This window comes from Monodelphis domestica, chromosome 2, assembly GCF_027887165.1.
Source record: "Monodelphis domestica isolate mMonDom1 chromosome 2, mMonDom1.pri, whole genome shotgun sequence".
Classification (NCBI taxonomy): Eukaryota; Metazoa; Chordata; class Mammalia; order Didelphimorphia; family Didelphidae; genus Monodelphis; species Monodelphis domestica.
In genome coordinates, this window is record NC_077228.1 from 120046108 (window position 1) to 120067419 (window position 21312).

Sequence of the window (21312 nt, forward strand, 5' to 3'; positions counted from 1 at the left end):
AACAGGTATATGGGGGAACTTTCACTGTTTGCCCTCTTTTGTGATGTGATGTGATGATATCCCAAGTCCTGGGATAGCTTGCTTTTGACCCAGCTGTATAAGGATGTACTTAATTTTTGCTGTTGTGTAGAAGTCACATACCTATGTGCTCTTGTCTCTGAGTCTGGGATCATCGTGGTTCCGAGATGCATGGCCTTACCTTTTCCTTCTCTCCTTGTTGACAGACCTGCCAATGAAAAGTTCTCTCTTCAAAGATACTGGACCAAATCTGTCAGTGGATTTAATTGATTCTCCCTTAGCTGGTTTCCCCAGCATGCATCATCACAAGTTTTTCACTTCTGATCTCAGGCCACGCCCTTCTATCTCTTGCCTTAGCCCCTTTTCCTAAGCAGTGACCTTCCCATCCCATTCAGAAGCTCCCCATTTCTGTCTCTTGCTTGAGAGCTCAACACTAGTGTTGTCTTTTGGTACAATTTTTCTCTCTTTTCCTTTGTATCTCTCTTTCTTTCTCTACAGCCTTCAGTGCCCCCAGTCCCAAACTACAGGATATCCATGTCAATCCCGGAATGGCTTCAGGCAATCCAGAATTACATGAAGACTCTACAGTATCCTTCTGACCATGGCCTGCGAGCCTGCTGAGCAAGGGGGCAAGGGAAGAAGGTGAAAGGCTCTCTGATCGTTAAAGAAGGGCTTCACGGAAATTGGTGGTCGGGTCCCAAGGAAGCCTCATGGGTCCTCTAATTGGATTCACTGACACTTCAGGAAAATATAATTTTGAAGTAAAATATTTATTCCTTCAGGTCAGGGGTAGGTTATTAGAGACGAGTTTCACTGAGGCACTCCTGAGATAATTGTTGATGATCCTCTACCTTTCTAAACCATGGGCTCTTCTCCTTTCTTTCTTCCTCTTCTATTCTTCCTGATTTCCTCTTTCTTTAATCTCCCCTTTCTAATCTTCTGCTTTTATTCTAGATCTGTCCGTGGTCCTTAGGGTTTACTACTTAGTCCCATCCTTGGCTTTCAGAATTGCAGAGGGAGTTAACCCATCATTTGCTGTAGAGAATGGACAGCTCTGAATGAAAGGAACTAGAAGTTGATAGCTCTTCTGTACTGGTGAAAAACTGGTCCAGAATGGCAGGTATAAAATCCAGAGCCATCCCTGTCCTTAGGTGAGGCCTAGGTGAACTCAAGAGTTGGCTAAACCACCATATGCAAAGAATGGCAATTCAAGGATTGGTGTCAACTTGGAAGGGATCTCTAGTAGAGTGCCCTACAGATCTTTCCTTGACCCTGTCCTTTTCAACATTTTATTGGGACTTGGATAATGGCAGAGATAGCATGCTGGTCAAGTTTGGTGCTAACAAATATTTGGGCTGATCATTAATGTGTCAGGTGACAGAATTAGGAAACAAAAATATCTCAACAGAAACAGTGGGCCATAATTAATTAAGTGAAATCTCTAACTTCAGTACTTGAAAATAGCTAAGTTGCTTAGTGGTTAGTGGTCAGGAAGACTTGAGTTCAAATCCAGTCTCAGACATTTATTGTATGACTTGATCTCTGTCTGCCTCAACTTCCTTATCTGTAAAATGGGATAGTAATTGTTCTGCCATTTTTTTCAATCATGTCTACATTTCATGATTCCATTTGGGATTTTCTTGACAGAGATACTGGAGTGCTTTGCCATTTCCTTCTCCAGCTCATTTCACAGATGAAGAAACTGTGGCAAACAAGGTTAAATGCCTCACTGAGTAAGTCTCTGAGGTCAGATTTGAAACTAGGGCTTCCTGACTAGCATTATATCCACTGATCCACCTAGATGGCCTCCTCCCTAAGGATCAAATGAGAGGGTAGTTGTAAATTGCTTTGCAAACTTTAAAGGGCTATATAAATACTAGCCATTACTGTTATCTGTTGGGATGGTCTCTACACTTAATGCCTTCATAGGCAATGCCGTTTTGGCCAAAAGAAATAACCATTACCTGCTAATCAAATTTCTGATGATAAGCCTTTCCAAACTGAACTGGCCCTAGGCTGGTCCTAGGATACCATCCACACAAACTATCACTAGACCTTTACTCCAAGCTTTTCCAATTTGATGTTTTTCAGTGATTCAGTTGTGTCTGACTCTCTGTGACTCCAGATGGAGTTTTCTTGGTGGAAATACAGGATTGGTTTGCCATTTCCTTCTCTAGTATTAAGGAAAATAGAAGTTAAATGACTCACCCACAGTCACCCAGCTGGGATGTGTTAGAGGTCATATTTGAATCCAAGTCTTCCTGACTCCAGGCCTGTCACTCTATACCCTGAGCCATTTAGCTGCCTCTTTTCCAGTCTGAAAGAAACCCCCATACCTTTTAAGAACCCAGGATTACCCCTATACCATGACTAGGCATGGACTAAATAGACTTCAATTAGGATGAATGCAAATTTTTTGCACTTAGGTTCAAAAAATCAACTACACAAGTACAGAATTAGGGAGTTGTAGATTAATAGCATTTCCTACTCCAGCTTATTTTATAGCTGAGGAAATGAAGGCAAACAAGGTTAATAGACTTGTCTATGGTCACCTAGCTAGTAAGTGTCTGAGGTTGGATTTGAACTCAGGAAGACAACTGGTAATATTGTAGGTACTGGGTTACCTATCTGCCCATAGGTGAGAAGAAAGAAATCCCTTATTGTGTAACAAGTGTAGGGAAGCTCCATCCAAAAATACTACTCGGTGTTTTCACACAGTGCCTGACAAATAGTAGGTATTTAATAAATGGTAGTTGACTGAAGCTTTCATTTTTTTCCAAAGAGTTTCCTCCTAGAGCCCTCCCAAGTACTCTCAGTAGCCCAATTTGCCACTGTGATAAACACTAGCTTTCAGAAACTACATGTAGGCAAAAAAAAAGCAGAATAAAAGAAACGAAAGGAGCCTCAGAAGCTATCTCATAGAAGTAGATCATTGATTTATGGTTAGAAGAGAATGTTAGAGGTAATAAAGTCCAAATCCCTCACTTTAGATGTTTTGTTGTTGTTAATTCTTTTTTATTTATGTCTCACCCTCCATGACCCATTTTGGGGGTTTTCTTGGCAAAGATACTGGAGTGGTTTTCCATTTCCTTCTCCAGCTCATTTTTACAGACAAGGAACCTGGGCAAGTGGGGATAAGTGACTTGCCAAGGATCACATAGCTAGGAAGTGTCTGAGGCCAGATTTGAGCTTAGGAAGTTGAATCTTCTTGACTCCTGGCCTGACACACTATCCACTGTGTTATCTACTTGCCTGTTTACATTTTAAAGATGAGGAACATGAGGTCTAGAGTGCATGAAAGACTTGCCCAATGTTACACAGGTCCTAACAGTTGGAATTTGAACCCAGGTTCTTTGTCTCCAAACCTACAGCTTTTTCTCCTTATTCACACTACCTCTCACTATTTAATCAATTGTGACCCTCCACAACTTAGCCTTTGTTTTTGCCCACAATTGGTTATAATGTCTTTGGTTAAAGACCTCCATTGAATGGGGACTCCATTATCCCTCATTCCACTTCTGAACAGTTGTCATTGTTAGGAAGTTTTTCAAGCCTATTTGCTTCCCAGCAACTTCTACTCATTGTTTCTTTTTTTCCAATTTTGCCTTCTACAAGGAAAATGAGGCAAATTCTTCTTCACCACAATTAACCTTCAAATATCTAAAATCAACAATCATATCTCTCTCCAAATCTTCTCAAGCTAAACTTCCCTGACTTCTTCAGTACTTCTTCTTATGTATGTTTTTGAAGTCCTTCAACATCCTGAGAATCTCCTCTGGATTCTCTCAAGCCCATCAAGGCTCTTTGTAAAATATGGCATTCAGAACTGGACACAATCCTCCAAGGCAGAGGAATTATAATTTTTCTAAAATTTTCTATAATTTTTTCTATAATTTTTCTAAAAATTATAATTTTTCATACTCTTCTTGGCTTTGAGGAAGAGAGGAAAAACATGAACAGTTTCATATATTTCGGTTCAAAGATAGAAAACAGGATTCAATCTCAATAAGTCCACAACCAGGGGTATTTGCTATCTTCAGAACAATATAGCTCATTTCTGCCAGTCTCTCACTGCCCAGCTTCCTAGGATGGCAAGTGAAGTCCCAGTCAGTCAACAAGCATTTACTAAGTACCTCTAACTATGTAGGTGCCACACTAAGTGCTGAGGATACCAAAAAAAGGTAAAAGAAATGGTGCCCTCAGAAAGTTCCAGCATATTTTCAGGTTTCAGAATCAGTGCCAAGCATAAAACAAGTGGCAACACTAAGCCAAGGAAACCCAGGGATGATTCATACTGGTAGCTGCCCTAACTCTCTGCGGTACCAATTCTTCTCATTATTTTGCAGTCATCTTAGATTGCCAGGTTAGGGTTGGGGCTACTAGAAGCCAGTGGACAACCCTACAGGATGTTGCCCCCATCTCCCAGGAACCTTATTCTCTTGTGGTGGTAGAATGAATAGCCTCCCTTGCTGAAATGACAGAAATGCTTCCTTCTTCAGGATTGTGGAATTTCGAGGCATTTGCCATCATTTTCCCTTTACTGATTCCACACAGATACAATCATACAGGGACACAGTTCTTTGAAATTCGAAAAATGAGACCGCTGAGTGGGTAAGTGGTATCTCCAGTCTCTGGGTCATGCTTCTTTTTTTCTTTCTCCAAAGCAGCAACTATTCTTCATTGTACCCAATACACCTACTCAATTCTGCTGATATTTGCCAATCTGTAAGGGGACCGCAGCATTTTAGGGCATGGGGAACTGCCTGGGACTGAGTTTCCTCCACTTTAAAAGGAGAGGGCTGGACAAGATGGTCTCTATGGTCCTTTTTCAGCATTGACTATGAAGCCACTGTGTTCATGACCACAGATCAAGTTTGAGATGGGAGTGAGACTACCCAGGGGGCCAGAAGCTTTGAAATATGTTCATGGATTTCTTCTGAGTTTTCCATTACATTTGAGAATATGTCCTGCCCTGTAGTGTATGCAGAAGGATCAAAATCCCAGGAGTCCTAAATATAAGAGCCAATGATACTTACAAATTTAGAAATATCCAGGCACATTCCTAAGTATGCAGCCAAGGAAACACCTTTCTTTGTCCCTTTGTATGTGGCTCTATTCCGAGTCCAGGACCCTGCACTCAGGATGTGATGCAGAGATTAACTTGTCTAACCAGCTGAAGAAATGAATATTGACCCCCCTTTGCTGTCCCTTTTACTACAGGTTGATGGAGACTGCAAAAGAAATGACTCGAGAATCTTTACCCATCAAATGTCTTGAAGCTGTAATCTTGGGCATGTATCCTTTTACTCGTATATGTTTTGCATCTGTAGAAAAGACCAGTGTGAACAAGCAAACTCCAAAGATGGTGGCATCAAACATGGTAAAAAAAAATAAACAAATCTATAAATGTATCATGTGTGAACGGGCATCCTGGATGGTGTAAAACAATCACTGTAACAGTCGTAACACCACATATTCCACTTGCATGGCGTTTCATAGTGAACAAATGCTTTCATAGGCAAAGATGCACCAGCTCATTTGATTCTCTGTGATGCCTTCCCTGCCCCTACCCCCTGGAGGTGAGTTTTAAACTTTTCTGCTGTTTTTCTTGACTTTTAGTACCCAGAGCCAAACCAAGTGCAAAGGAGTGGTTAGATCCTTGAACCATTTCCATTAGCATCCATCATCATCTAGGCCAGTCCTCAGGCCAGTAACTGATATGATTTTCTGGTTATATGAGTAGAATATTTTTATTGGATGTCTACGTTAACGAAAGGCTTGTGTGGGGGCAGGAGGTGAGAGGAAGAGGTCATTGATTCCATGTCACTGGACTTGAAGCTTCCATAGAACAGAGAAGTTTATCCCACCAAGAAATTCCCTGGTTAGAGGGTAATGAGAGCACTTATAACAAGACCCTCAGCAATACAAAAACAACAGAGCTTAGCTCCTATCTAGTTAGCAAAAACAATTTGTTAAAATATGAAGCTTCCAAATGTTTTCTGAGATTCCCTTTTAAGATTTCTGTCTCTGCCTCTAAGGGTGGAATGCCAGCCCTAATCTCAAATGAGAATAACTGTCTCAGGTATGGTTAATGATTCTGTCCCCAGATTTTTAAATTCCTAATTACAGTGGCTGTGTCTCCTCCATGGCACTCAAGACTCCCAGGGACCAAGATTGGGTCCTTCCCAAATCATTAGGAGTTCTGTGAGGATAGAAACTGGTCTTTTGGGGGGAGACAAGCGTCAAGAAGCTTCTAGAAGGCCATGCTTCTCTTCGGCTAATGAGAAATCACAGGATCTCAGCTTTGGAGCTAGGAGAGAGCTCTAAGGCCACTTTGAATCTAATCCCTTCATTTTTATAGTTAAGGAAACGGAGTCACAGAGAGGTGAAATAAGATTCACCCTAGGTAACAATTTAGAAAATGTCTGATTTGAACTCAAGGCTTCCCGACTACAAATCCATTCTATTTATAAATTTATAAATTCTATTTACTATATCCAGAGTTATCAAACATGCTGCCCCATTTGGATTGTAATACTTCCAAGTGTGGCCTGAACCAGATTAAAATGGAATTGGGAAATATTTAACAAAGTAAATAAAAATACAATAAGGTATAGGTAATATTATAGTCTTAGATCAGGGAAAACTTTACTTTTTTTCTCAGATATTGTATTTTCCCCCAATTACACATAAAAACAATTTTTAACATTTTTTTAAAATTTTGAGTTCCAAATTCTCTCCTTCCATCCTTCTCTTCCCTCCTTATTGAGAAAACGAGCAATTTGATATAGGTTATACATATGTAATGATGCAAAACATTCCCATATTAGTTACTTTTTTATTTTTCAAAACCCTTACCTTCCATCTTAGAATTAATACTAGGTATCAGTTCCAAGGCAGAAGAATGATAAGGGTTAGGCAACTGGGGGTAAGTGACTTACCCAGAGTCACACAGCTAGGAAGTGTCTGCAGCCAGATATGAACCTTGGATTGGACTATCCTTCTTTAGGGCTGACTATCCACGGAGCCACCTAGTTGTGCCTCCTTATTAGTTATAACATTATATTTTTAAACTAAATCAATGTGCAACTTGTAGAGATTCTTTCCTATAAGTTAGTGGCCTCATTTCTATTTGAGTTTAATTGTCCTACAATGCCTTTCTCTCGTGTTTCCCACTTCCTGTGAATCTTAGATGTGTGGAGTGTGTGATTCATGGTGATTAGGACACAGAAGTTGGTCAGCCAAGATTTCTGATGGCCTTTCCAACAGCCACTCCTTCCGTTTTTCTCTTGATCCTCTTGAAGAGGGAATATTCTCTGGCCTTAGCTCAATGGCGAGAAGTAACGTGAAGTCAAAGGCTTCTTTGCTAATATGAGCAGTGCTAAGATGCCATGACAAACACCTGGGGAAGGAGGGAAGTTTCTCATTGGTGGAGAGGGAGAACAAAAGGCGCTGGATTTGAGACCTGCCCCTATTAGCAATATTACCACAAGTGAGTGAGTCAGCCTCTCTGAGCCTCAGTTTCTTCATCTGTAAAATAGGAAAAATGATACTTATATTACTTACCTCACTGGACCGTTGAGAATAAAGCATTTTATAAAATTTAAAGCACTAGATAAATAGGATATGTGGCTCTCATGGTGGAGCAGGAGCTAAAGAACCGTGAAGAGGGAGGGGGAAAAAAGATGATCATCATATGGATATGAAGCCCTTAGCAATGTCCTGAGCTGCATGGGCAAATCAGATGCCAGTTTTTATGCCAGTCTGGTTCAATTCAAAGGACATTTATTCACCATCTGCTTATGCAGAGCCCACTGTTAGTCATTAAGGACAATAATATGAAAAAAATTTTATATACAGTCCTTGTCCTCAAGGAGCATACAATAAAATTGTGGGGAGGGATGGATTGGCTCTCTGTGTGGATGTGTTTGAAGTTTACACTGGATGATTGATTTAGAATTAAAAGGTCATCCTGTCTGACCCTCTCTCATTTTGTAAATAAGGGAATGGAGGCCAAAAGAGAGTCTTGCAGCCCATCATTGACAGAACCAGGATCCTCTGACCCCAAAATCCCTGATCCCGGCACTCTTTAATGAGGCCTCTGGACCTGCTGGAAAAAGAGCACAAGAAGTGAATGTGGGCATCAGGGAACTTAGGTTCAAATCTTGGCTTTGCTTCTTGCTCTCCATAGGATCTTTGGCGATCACGCCATCTCTTGGAGCCTCGTCTATGAAATGAGATGGTTGGGCTACATTATCTCTAAAGTTCCTTCCAGCCATGTTCAAAGAGTTGATGTCCATCCCTATGTACTTTTGAATCTCCCCGTTATTTTGTCCCCAAGGACAAAATTCCTTTGAAAATTCCTAGCGGAGACCAAGAGCTCCAATCTTCATGCCAACCAAGAATTCTTAATGGGACTGGAGACACTGATTCTCATACCTGATGGTAGAACAAGGAGAGACTCAAACCCTGTTTATTCTGTCTCAGTGCAGCCAGGTGAAGGTCTGCAAGGGTTCCAAGTCAAGGTTTCTGGCCTGATTGAGCTTATCTTCTCCCTCCCCTTTTGAAGACAGAGTGATTCGCCCCTTCCCCAGGGCAGGAGCACCTCTCCCATTCTGTCACTTTTGACTCATCACCAACAGAAGCTCAACAATCACATCCAGCAGTTCTTTCCCTAGACTATGAGAGGATTCTTTCATGCCCACCAACCAATCAGCATTTATTAAGTGCCTGCTTTGGACCAGGGGATTGCAAAGACAATGTGAAATCCTCTGCCCGCAGAGAGGTTGTCTCCTAGTAAGGGAAAAAAGGATGCACACTTGAGCAGATACCAAACGTATACCAAGTAACTACTAGGCAATTGGGTTGGGAAGGCGACCAGGAAAAGCCTCCTGGAGGAGGTGGCATTTGAACTGAGATCTGCAGGAAGGGAGGACTTTTAAGAGAAAGATGTGAGATCAGGGAATGGTCCAAGCCTGGGGGCCAGCCAGTACATAGGCTGGGAGAGAATCATCAGAGTGCCATATCTGAGACACAGTTTGGCTGGATTATATAATGTTTAAAGAGGAGTACTATAAAAACGAGCCTAAAAGGGAAGGCGGGAGCCAGGTTTTGAAAGATTTCAGCTCCCCATTGGCCATTTTTGTTCTCTCTCTTTGCCAATATGAAGATCATTCTGGGAGGGGAAAACAAACCAAACCAGGAAAAAACGAGAGGCAGCCCTTCCCGCTCCTATCCTTCCTCATTTTAAAGTGAAATTAAAAGGCAGCTGGGAAGCAGTGAGAGGCCTGGGATGGAGGAGAGCAGCAGATGGCTTTGGGATCAGACCCTTTTGTGCTAGGAGGGACCCCACTACAGCTGCTTAGCACAGCCTCATACAAGATTCATGGATGTGAACAATTCAGGGGCTGGGGGGAAGGGGGGGCACAAGATCTAGTTCTTTTCCTGGACCAGGTAGCCAATACTGAATTTTCTAGGTTGATGGAAGGATGAACCAGCCAGATACACATGAACCTTGATTCGCACAATAGATGTTTCTGAGAAGTCTTGCAGAAAGTCCATATTTGGTCGCTAAAATCCCTGGAGTGTCTTGGAAGTTTGAATGATCTTTGCTGATCAATGATCAATGATGCATTGGCTCTTTCAGGAGATGTATTGGGCCCAAAACCCAATGGGTAATTTGCTGCTGGGTTCCATATACTCGTGACTCAGCTTACAGTTAGAGAGGACTGGGACAGGGAGACACTTACCTCTGGCAGCTGTCAGGCTCAAGAGAAACCTGGACCAAAACATCAAGGGCTCCTGGTACGAGGCCTTTGTCTTTTCCCCTTGCCCTTTGGTAGCCCTTGGTAGTCTTGAAGGCCTATGAATCTGTCTTTGTCTCCTCCGTAGCCTAGGGTCATAGAAACAGCTCTATTAGCAACAATTTCTACCTCCCGGTCCTGGTCCTAACGGTGACACTTCCTAGCTGGCTGTTAGGATCGGTGAGTCACTTGACCTCAGCTTCGTCATCTTTTTAAAAAGAGAGAATGCTCCCATTATTTCCTACCAGAGTGCACTCTATAAAGCTGGGGCTCTACATAGGGAGTGATCAGGATCGTCGGGCCTTTCTGCGGCTGACAGCTAGGTCATCTCTTTCCTTTTTTTGGATTCGAGTCACAGGCTAGCTTAATGGAGCACAATGGAGTTTTGACTGCATCTCTTTTTGGTCCTCTGGGTATGCCCTGTGGACATCTACACAGGCCAGACGGAGCTTTGATTCCCTAGTATGTTCCAGGTCATGTCAGCTGCCTCAGAGGCCTCATCTTCAACAGCTGTGTGTTCTTCCTGACGCATGGGAGATCTGAGGGAAGCCAGCACATGCCTAGAAGGCCAGGGGCTTTCTGAGCCCTCGCCTCTCCCTTTTTTTTTGGAAAAGTTGACGTGGACTCCCAGGCTTCTAGGCAGAGCTAGCCCCACTTTGGGCATGATCCTCTCGGGTAGGTGGGCTTTTGTTACCAGTGAACACCGTAAGGGCTCTGCCTCAAGAAGGAACAAACCCTTTCAAGACATTAAGGACCTACTGGGTGACCCTGGGCAAGTCACGTGACCCCCACTGCCTAGCCCTGACCACTCTTCTGCCTTGGAGCCAATACCCAGTATTGACTCCAAGACGGAAGGTGAGGGTTTAAAAAAAAAAAGGCATTAAGTAACTATAAGAGGATACGGTTGGACAGTGCTCAGGAGGTCATCCCTCTGCCTCCTGTTTTGGCCCATCTGGGAGTCTTTTTTTTTTTTTAAATTTAAAAACCCTTACCTTCCATCTTGGAGTCAATACTGTGTATTGGCTCCAAGGCAGAAGAGTGATAAGGGCTAGGCAATGGGGGTCAAGTGACTTGCCCAGGGTCACACAGCTAGGAAGTGGCTGAGGCCAGATTTGAACCTAGGACCTCCTGTCTCTAGGCCTGGCTCTCAATCCACTGAGCTACCCAGCTGCCCCCCCCCCCCCCCCCATCTGGGAGTCTTTACCCAAGTCTGGGCAGAAAGCTGCAGGTTCATTGTCCCTGCTGGCATGATCTCCTGGGGGTGACGGTAGGCCGCTGGCACAGCTGTGTCCTAGAGCATCTCCCTTTACAGAAAGAACATCATGAGGAGGGGCAGGCCTGACAGGAGTGACGGCCCGTGTTCTGACAGCTTGAGGGAAGGCTGACATTTGAAATGACCCCAGGAGAGTTGGGAGATTTCAGTTCTAGTTTCTCTCGTTCTCTATGCCTCAGTTAACACACCCGAAGAGGCAGGGGTTGGCCTGGATAAATGCGAAGGCTCCGTCCAGCTCGAATCGCGTGACCTATAATGTAGCTAGATGACCGGAGAGACTGAGCTTTGTTTCAGTGGGTTATTCGTTTTAATGTTCGGGTTTTGGGGTAAGAACTTGGGATTTCATCAACGGTAAGAATTCCAAGGATGCAAAATCCTTCCATCCGCATAGATCAGCAATCTGTAACTTACTATAGTCTTAGACACAATAAGTCAGAGGCAAATTTGGCTCCCTATCTCCTCCGCCATGCTGACTCGCCTAAGAGGGCTTATTCTGTACTTCCTATTTATAAGGCTGATGAAGTCAATTGTTAGAGTTCTTCCCAAGAGAGGTGTCGTGTGTAACCTTTTATGGCTTACTCTTTTTTTTTTTTTAAATCCTTACCTTCTGTCTTGGAGTCAATACTGTGTATTGGCACATACACAGAGTGGTAAGGGCTGGGCAACGGGGGTCAAGTGACTTGCCCAGGGCCACACAGCTGGGAAATGTCTGAGGCCAGATTTGAACCTAAGACCTCCCGTCTCTAGGCCTGATTACTCTTGTTTTCTGAAACCCACCGTTAGGCTGAGCCTCCTGCCTTCTTCACATGGCAGGGATGGTGCCCAGCCACTTTTTGGAGGTCCCTGTGCTGCCCCTCTAAAGCTGTGCCCAGAGGCAGTTATGGGGCACAGTGGATAATGTCCTGGCCTTGGCATTAAGAAGACCCAAGTTCAAATTCTGCCTCAGACACCATCTAACCCTATGACCCTGGACACTCAAACGTCTCCATACTTTATAGTTTCCTTACCTGTAAAATGAGGATAAAAATACTATTTATAGAGGATCGCGGTGAAGATTAAGTAAAATAATATTTGTAAAGTGCTTTGCAGTTTTTTTGTCCTGTCTGACTCTGACCACTGTTCGGGGTTTTCTTAGCATAGATCCTGGAGCAGTTGGCCATTTCCATTGCCAGCTTATTTAACAGATGACACAACGGAGGCAAACAGGGCTGAGCGACTTGCCCAGTGACTAGCACACAGCTAGTAAGAGCTTCTGAGGCCAGAGCTGAAGTCAGGAAGCTGCGTCTTCCTGACTTCCGGCCTGGCACTCTACTGTGCTGCTGAGGGGCCCCGAACTCTATAAACCTGTGAACTAGACCACTGTAATTCCGGTGTACCAGCAAGGATCCAGTGTAGGAAAATGGCAGCAAACTAACAGTAGGTTTGTGAAGTAAGGGAAGGGAAGCCTAGATGAACAGGCCAGGAGTCCTGATTTCTTTTTTAAAGGTAACTCCTAAAGTGCCAGGTGAGTGGGATAGACGGTAGATGCCCTGGTTCGGAGTTAGGAGGGATGGCTGTGGACGGGGGTCCTTTTAGGAAGACCTGAGCTGGCTCTTGAAGGATGTGCTTGAAGGAGAAGTGAGAGAACTTTTTAGAACTCATCTACAACAAAAGAGAATTAGGTTGGGCTTGGATAGCTACAGCCAAGGTCACTGGAAGTCAGAGTGGTTTTGGGGGGTGGGGAGGGGTCAAATCTCTGATTACAAGAGGTATTAGGAAAAGGGGGTAGCTCAGGGCAGAGAAAAACTCCCCTGAGCTGCACCTCTGACCTCTCCGGGTGTTCTGATGGGATAAGAGTTCTCATGGAGGTATAGAGAGGCCAGTTCTTACACAGAACCCATCTGAGGGGAGAAACTTTTCTCATTTTCACAAGGTTTTGATCTTTTATAAAAGGATTATGTTCTGGATAGTCTAGAAGGGTTTCGATTTGGAATTAGAAGATGGAGAAAGCAGAGTGGAAAGAATACTTGGCTGGGAGTCGAGAGACCTGGGTTCTAGGTCTAGTTCTAGCTTTATCACTCCTTAACTCTTATCCTGGGAAGGTTACATCTCACTGGATCTCATTAGATTTTAAGGTTCCCCCCCCAGCTATTATGCTCCCTAAAATTGCGAGATCACAGGGTTAGAGATTTAAGGCTAGGAGGAAACCCATATAGGCCTCCTCCATTTTACTTTTGAGGAAAATGAGGCTCCTCTCAGAGCTGTGACTACTACTAGGTAGAGGAAGAGCCAGAAGAACCATGACTTTGGGCAAATCCCTTCCTTTCTTCAAATTTTAACTTTCTCCTCTAATAAATGGGGATAATTTGTGCCCTCTCTACCTTGAGTTGCTGTGAGGATCAGAGGAGATCACAGACATGAAAGCTCTTTGTAAATTGCTAACAAGAGTGTGCTCTTAGCCGGTAGGTGTTGGCTTGCCTGCACTTGGCAATCTCTTAAGGACGCTGCCTGAACGGGAGTTGGTAGCTCTTTGATGTTTTTAAGACCATCATCGTCTTCCTTAACCTAAGACCATTTAAGATACCTAACAAATGGGCAGCCTTCCATAGAGCGATTCCCCATCAGCTTTAAAACCCAATTCTCAGGAAATTACTTCCACCATGTTGTATTGGGGATCTATTGCAATGGCCGCTATGGCTCCCTAGGCATGAGCCGGAGGTCCGACCTCATGGACAAACCTCTGACCTTTCGGACGCTGAGTGACCTCATCTTTGATTTTGAAGACTCTTACAAGAAATACCTACACACAGTCAAGAAGGTCAAGATTGGGCTGTATGTCCCCCACGAGCCCCACAGCTTCCAGCCCATTGAGTGGAAGCAGCTGGTTCTCAATGTCACCAAGATGATGAGGTCAGAATTAAGGAAAGAGCTGGAGAAATATGCCAGGGACTTGAGAATGAAGGTACGTAGGAGGGCAGATATAAAGGTATGGCGGGGAAAAGTCAGCATTCCTGGAGGAAGCAATTTGTCCTAAGGAATAGAATTCAATTCTCCCATCCTTTACTAAAAATAGATCCAGGGCCTTGGAGCTTACCCAGTTGGCTACTACAGAGGCTCCCTGCTTTTCGGTGCTTTCCTCACCAGATGGGTGGGAGTAGCCGCTCCAGTCTTCCCTCAGGGCTGGCTGGGTGCAATATCCTACCTGGACTCTTGGTTCCCAAGTTTGTAATAGTTCAAACTCCCAGATCTGGCGAGATTTGTAGATGGCAGCTGAGACTGAGCACAAACAAAATTTCCTGGTTTGTTCACGGTGCCTGCCCTGGAAGAGAAACCAATATAAGAAGAACCCAACTTCCAGGGCTTCAAGCCTCTGGTGTTCCTGAGCCAAGAGAAAAAGAGCAAAAAGTGGCATCTACTGGTGACACATTCTCTTCCTGCCATCCTATACCAGCTGTCTTTGTTTCCATCCTTCACTTGGGGGTCATTTTTTTCTCAGAACCTTCCAAGCTCTAGTCTTGGAGGCAGTAGTTGGTGCTAGTGAAAAACATTCCAGGGGGAAAGAGGGAGTGATTCTCTTGCAATCAGTGATGGCAATAACTCTTACATTCTTTTTAAACCATTCTCTTAGATCTTGAAACCCGCAAGTGCCCACTCTCCTCCCCTGGAGAGAAGTCGGGGAAAGTCACTGTCTCCCCGGCGAAGGCAATCAAGCCCTCCAAGACGACTTGGGAGGCGAGACAAATCGTGAGTAACATTTTCCCTGGTCCCTCCACGGTACTTAATGCCTGAAAAGCTGGTGCTTTCCTAGTCCACAGGGACTGCTTCCTAGACCTGGCGTTTTAATCAGATGGTGATATCTATAAGCAGAGATAAATGAAAGAGGAATGGTATCTGCCGCAATTGACACAACTTTGAGGGAACACCATGTATGATCATTATGCATGACCAGACAAACACAAGCCCCCTTACAGAATGGGCAATGGTCAGTTTTCAATCATCTACACAAAGAGAGGAAAGAGAAACACAGGTGATATTAAAAAAAAAAAAGGATAATCTGAAAACCATTCCTATTTGATTTGGGGGGATTTGAATCTAAGGCCCATTCCCAGAAATCCACACATTCACCCCGTCCTGCTTTCCCCCTTCTGGCTTAGTCCTCTTTCACAGAGGGGACCCCAGCCAACAATTCCACACCCATTTTTGCTTCACAGGGACCCAAATGGGTAGAGATGATGGGCTGAAGGAGTGCCCTAGTATAGTTCATAAAATGGAGAATGGATTAAAAGATAACAATCAAATATTCTAGAAAAGCAATCCATCACTAATAACACAACAGAGATATTTTGTACTTTTCTCATCTATTATCTCCTTAAAGACCCAGAACAACATTAGGAGGCAGCTGAGCAGGGGCTGGAGAGGGGAGAGTATTATTCTTCTCTTATAGACGAGGAAACGCATACTGAGAGATTTCGTGGTTTGCTCACGATCAGAGTTCAGTGTGTGGAAGATGTAAGGAGGTAACAGAAGCTACTCACCGGAAGAGGAAGGGATCCAGTATTTTTAACTTTAATTGCAAGGGAAGATACCCTTCCTGAAGAAGTAGCTGGGATCCAGGGCCTGAAGTCAGAGGAATAAGGAAAGGAGCTAGTTTATATGTCGTGTCGCTGGGAGAAATGAGAAAGCAGTACATCTATTTATAAGTTAGACCTTTTAAATAAGAATTTTGGGGAAAACAGGATGATTTCATGCCTTCTGAGCCACCTCCTCCCCTAGCCCTCTCTCTCCTGTTTTGAGTCTTCTGGGAATCCAAATCCAGGCGCACAGAGGAACGGAACAGAATGACAGTTAAATCTAATGGTCTTGAATATGCCTAAAGCATTAGTCCTTTGCTTCCTGGAGAGATTGAAATCATAGGGTAGAGGAATGGGAGACAGTCAGGAAGACCTGGTAAGTCCCATCTCTGACATGCACCCAGTACCAGGTGACCTTGGGCAAATCACGGAACTGCAAAAACAGTCCCCACCTTAATGAAATCACGGGGCTGGTTGGAAAGAAACCAAGGGGGAGGGGGAGGGAAGTCCCAAAGCTAAGGAGGAGGAAGGCTTATCAGCCTGCGGTAACAGCCATGTCCATTCCCAGTCCACAGCCTCAGTCAGGAGGGAGGCTGGACAAGTGCCACTGGGATCTACAGCTAACAAAAACTCGTGAGTTCTCAAATGCCTATCCATCTTTTCCTCCCTAATGGCTTCTAGAACAGTGCCCAGGGCCCAAGCATTAGAGCTAGCACAGAAGGTTCATTCATAAATTGAGAAATATGGGGATGGACAAATCTACCTAGCTGGAACTACAGGGACTTTTCATTAAAAGACAGAGTGACTATAGGTCTGACCAGGAGAAGAGCTTCAGAGTCCACCTGGTAATCTCTATAGTAATTTACCTACGTGTTCTCACCTGATCCTCACAATGACCCCCTCTGAAAGATGAGGAAGGAGGGGGAGGCAGCTAGATAGCTCAGTGGCTTATGAGCCTCGGTTAGAAAGGGATGTCCTGGGTTCAAATCTGACCCTGGGAAAGTCACTTAATCCCCACTGCCTAGGCCTTACTAGTCTTCTGCCTTGGAACCAATATACAACATTGATTCTAAGACAGAAGTAAGGGTTAAAAAAAAATGAGGATAGGCACCTAGATGGTATGATAGAATGCCGGCCCTGACGTCAAGAAGACTAACCTTTTTTAGTTTAAATCTAGCTTACTAGTCGTATGACCCCAGGCAAGTCACTGAAACCTGTTGGCCTCAGTTTCCACATCTGTCAAATGAGCCAAAGAAGGAAATAGCAAACTATTTTGGTATCTTGGCTAAGAAAATCCGCAGTGGAGTCATGAAGAATTGAATATGACTGAAAAAAAAACACTCAACAATAATAAAGATGAGGAAGCCGAAATTCAGGGAGGTAATATTGCTAATATGTCAGAATCATGATATGAAAATTGATTTTCTGACAACAGGTTCGGTACTGTTTGTACCATGTCACGAGGCACTGGGTTTGGTTCTGTGTATAGCAAAATAGATGCGACATTTTTCAGGGTGTTTACAATCTAATTTGGGTTTAAAAATTGTTATAGAATGTAGTGGGAAAGCCAGTCATGCTTGTATGATGGGAGGCACACAATTAGGTCATCCAGGGTATGAGGTCTTCTTGGCAGATAGAAAGCCCAATGAAGGGGTAGATGATGTCATAAGGTCTGAATTTGTGAGAGAAACCATTAGGTCTGGATTTGGGTGAAGTAAAAGGGAGGGGCAAGTCTAGTTGCTTTGGCATATTCCTACTAAAATGCTGATAAATAGAGTCTGAGTTCTTATTCTCCTTTTAGAATGAAATTTCTTGAGACCAGTATCTGTTATTTAGAATCTTTAGCCCAAACTCTGTTCCCAATTTCTGGATACTTTGGCCTGCAGTCCAAAGAACCATGCCTCGGCCTACTGACTACAGAAGTTAGCATGCCAGCATCTTTGTAAGTGTAATGTTAACTTTTAGTGGCAGGAGAAACAGCAGTTCCTCCTCCTTCCCACCTGCAATTCCAGGTTCGGATTGGTCATCTGACTAATGGTGAGACCTAAGGACAAAGAAAAGGCAAACGTTAGGAAGAAGGATGGGAAAGTAAGACCAGCAGAAAGAATTGATAATAGCTTTTCATTCTTTATCTTCTCAATCCTCAAGGCAGCTCTGAAAGGTATTATTCCCGTTTTACAGATGAGGAAACTGAGGTTCAGAGTGGCTAAGTACCTTGCCTATGGTCATAAACCTAGTAAATGCCAGAGGCAAGATTCCAGCTGGGTTTCCCCAATTCTAAATCCCCTGTTCTTTCCATTACACTGTGTTTCCTCTCACAAACTCCTCCCAGGGATTGAATATTACGGGAATTTTCCCATCCCAAACTTTGCCGAATTTGGCCACAGTTGGATCATCAAAATGATGTACTTCCTCCTGGGAGAGGAGGCTCTTGGTGACTGTGAAGTAAATCAAGGCAGGTACCCTAAGGATCGCCAAACTTCACTTTTTACCTAACAGTAAAGGTTTGGTTCAGTTCAACTTAAGTCAGCAAGCTTTGGGTAAGCACCTAAGATGCAGCAAAGCATTGTGCTAAGTTTCAGGCATAGAGATACAAAAAATAAAACTGTTAATGAGGAATCAGGGAAAGAACCTTGGATTTGGAGTCAGAGAATCTGGGTTCAAATCCCAGCTCTGGCACAAGTGGAAACCTGGGCAAGTCACTCTACCTCTGAGAGTCTCACTGGAAAAAAAAATGAGGGAATTGGACTTGATGGCCTCTAGGACTCTTCCAGCTCTATGTCTATTGTGTAATATGATATTTTAGCCTTGTCCCTACCCTCAAAAAGCTATTATTTTCTTGGGTTGATGTAACATGTATTCAGGTAAGTGAATACAAGGTAATTTGAGGAAGAAGACAACATAAAAGAGTTGGTGAGGGAAGACTAGGAAAGGCTTCATGGCCAAAGTTCACTGATGAGGGCATGAGCTCAATAGGAAAACAGAACTAAAATGGTTCTTTCCTCAAGTTACCATGTGTGACCTTGGGCAAGTGGCTTAATCTCCTTGGGCTTCCATTTCCTCCTCTGTAAAATGGTTGGACTAGATGATCTCTAAGGCCCGTTACAGTTCTAAAACTGATCTTCTGTTACACCCCAACACTGCTTTGGGCTTTAGGGTGGTGAAAAGAGGTGAGGGATAAGCAAGGTAGAGATAAAAAGGGAGGGTGGCAGGAGGAGGGATCTGGAAAGGCGGGGGTCACAATAAATCACCAAACGAAACTAATTGTCCCTTCCTCGTGACTCATCAACAGCTCCTCCTTCTCTAGCACTACCAGGGAAATAGTCATTTCTCAGCTTCATCATCAGGCAGGATTTTCTCCAGGGATGATAAGAATATTACATAACACCTTACATGCATTCTCTCATTTGATCTTCACAACCACTCTGTAAGGTGGGTGGGGTAGGTATTATTTGTCCTATTTTACTGATAAGGAAACTGAGGCTCAGAAGATTTTGTGACTTGCCCGTTGTACAAGGCCTAGCCAGGGACAAAGTCAGGTCTAAAACTTAGGTCTTCTGATTTCTGGCTCAGTATTAACCCATGCTGCTTCTGACCCAATTTTACTCAGGGTTTTGAGACCTATTGGGAGAGTGTGGGCACCTTTCTCATTGGCTGACAGGCCATTTGGTCATTTTTAAATGCCAATGCCTATGAAATGGCTGGCAGGCTAGAAGGTTACAACAGGCCCTCAATGGGCACAAAGCCCATTTGCTACAATGCCCAGTCCCCTATAAGGGTATATGGATAATATAAGAGGCTCCATGTCCTCATCCAGCTGAGGCTATTTCCAGCTCCAGATTCTTTGCCCTTTCCACAGTTGTCTGGATGTTCCTTCTGGAACGTGGTATCAGTGTCTCATTCTTGACATAGGTTGTCAGATGACTAGGAGTTTGTTAGCAACTGCTGAGCTGGTATTAGGTTGAGAGAAGCTAAGGTTACCCTCTTCACATCTTCTGTCCCCTGTGCTCCTTTCAATTTTCCCTCCTTGTCCTCACCCCCTTATGGTGTCTGTGGAGTTTGTTTTTTTTCCCAAATCTCCAAGAAACAGGTTTTACCCTATAATTCATAGGGGCACAGATTTAGAGCTGGAAGAAACTTTAGAGCTTCATCTAGTCCAATTCCATCATTTCATAGTTCCTAACAGGGACAAAGAGTATTCAGAAATACATATTGTTTTAATTGTTTATTTTAATTTTAATTGTAATTATTTTAATTTTAATTAAATTAATTCAATTAATTTAATTAAATTTAATTTAAAAAATTAATTTAATTAAAAATCTTAATTTTAATATTAATTTAATTGTTTAAAACAATTGTTTTAAAGTGCCAAGTGTTCCTCTTCAGATTATCCTTCTTGGCCAGTGATACCTGTGGCATTAAATCTGAGTCTCAATCATGGATCTCTCTCCAATTGGAGACATCCTGATCATAATCTTTAGATCATGATCTTGCTCTTTAGAATAAGCAAATGGGTATTTCTTGTGAGAGGTGATGGCCAACTTAGGGTGCAGTTGTCATTAGAACAATAGTAACTTATGGCTGCCAGTGACCCTCTCCTTCCCAAACAATAGGGAATTCTCTCTCAGCAGTCCCCCCAAAAGGCATTGTCCAGGCTAGGATCCTCTGCCAAACTCTGGCCAGTCAGGGATTGAGGAGGAGACAATGAGTTTTTGAAGGACTCACAGATTCACCGCCATATGGTCTCATACCATACAGGTGGTTCATGGTGACAAATTGAAGAAAGGAGATGAGTTGTTGACGTACAGTCTAAAAACTCTGACTGAAGCCTGGCATCCAAACCAGGGACAAGCTGAAAAGACAAAGGTTGGGGAATGTGAGAGAGGTCAAACTTGTGCTGGTGAAGGCCTGTCAGTTTATATAGCAACTTCAGCTGTTGCCTTTAACAGTTGTTTAGTTGCCCATTGTGCCTGCAATCATAGGAAGTAAGGAATGTGAGGGAGGGAGGAGATTGGTCTTCAATGAGAGCGACTGGTATGAATGAAATCTCCCTCACCAGGCATCTGCCCTAGTTGAGGTTGCTCTCTGCACTGTCCCTCCCCCAATAGCACAGAAATTAAATTTAGAACATAGCCATGACCAATTTCCCATTATAACAATAACAAAAGAGAGACTAGGGTTGGGACCATCGCCTGATTTTCTATGACTGATCATTTCATTGGTTAGGCTTTTCTGAAAAGGGAAGGCTAAAAAGTCACCTGTTAGAAACTTACCTTATGGCTCTACATTGGACTCTCTCCCCAATTCCCTGAAAATTTTCCCAGTCCTTTTATTTTTTTTTAATCTTTACCTTCCCTCTTAGCATCAATACCCTGTATTGGTTCCAAGGCAGAAGAGTGGTAAGAGCTAGGCAATGGGGGTTAAGTGACCTGCCCAGAGTCACACAGCTAGGATGTGTCTGAGGACAGATTTGAACCTAGGATTTCCCATCTCCAGGATTGGCTTTCAATACACTGAGCTATTTCGCAGCCCCCTCCCCAGTTTTTTAAATAAAACTTATGTCATTCCAATTAGATAGCAACCAGAAGGCTAAAAATTATCTCAGGCATAGTTCTGAAAAAGGTAGAGAAGTAATAGAAGTGGGAGGTGGAAGTGAGGAAGCTAGAGT

At 43.5% G+C, this 21312-nt stretch overlaps 1 protein-coding gene across 2 annotated transcripts in view; it reads left to right on the forward strand.

The window, feature by feature from the left end:
* VASH2 (vasohibin 2) overlaps positions 1–21312 on the forward strand; it is a 52969-nt gene that overhangs the window by 23034 nt on the left and 8623 nt on the right. For both annotated transcript variants that reach the window (XM_007481366.3, XM_056815906.1), the window contains exons 2-6: positions 517–605; positions 4573–4629; positions 5239–5313; positions 13654–14035; positions 14702–14817. In XM_007481366.3, coding sequence (XP_007481428.2) covers positions 517–605; positions 4573–4629; positions 5239–5313; positions 13654–14035; positions 14702–14817 — 719 coding nt within the window. The remainder of the gene's footprint in view (positions 1–516; positions 606–4572; positions 4630–5238; positions 5314–13653; positions 14036–14701; positions 14818–21312) is intronic.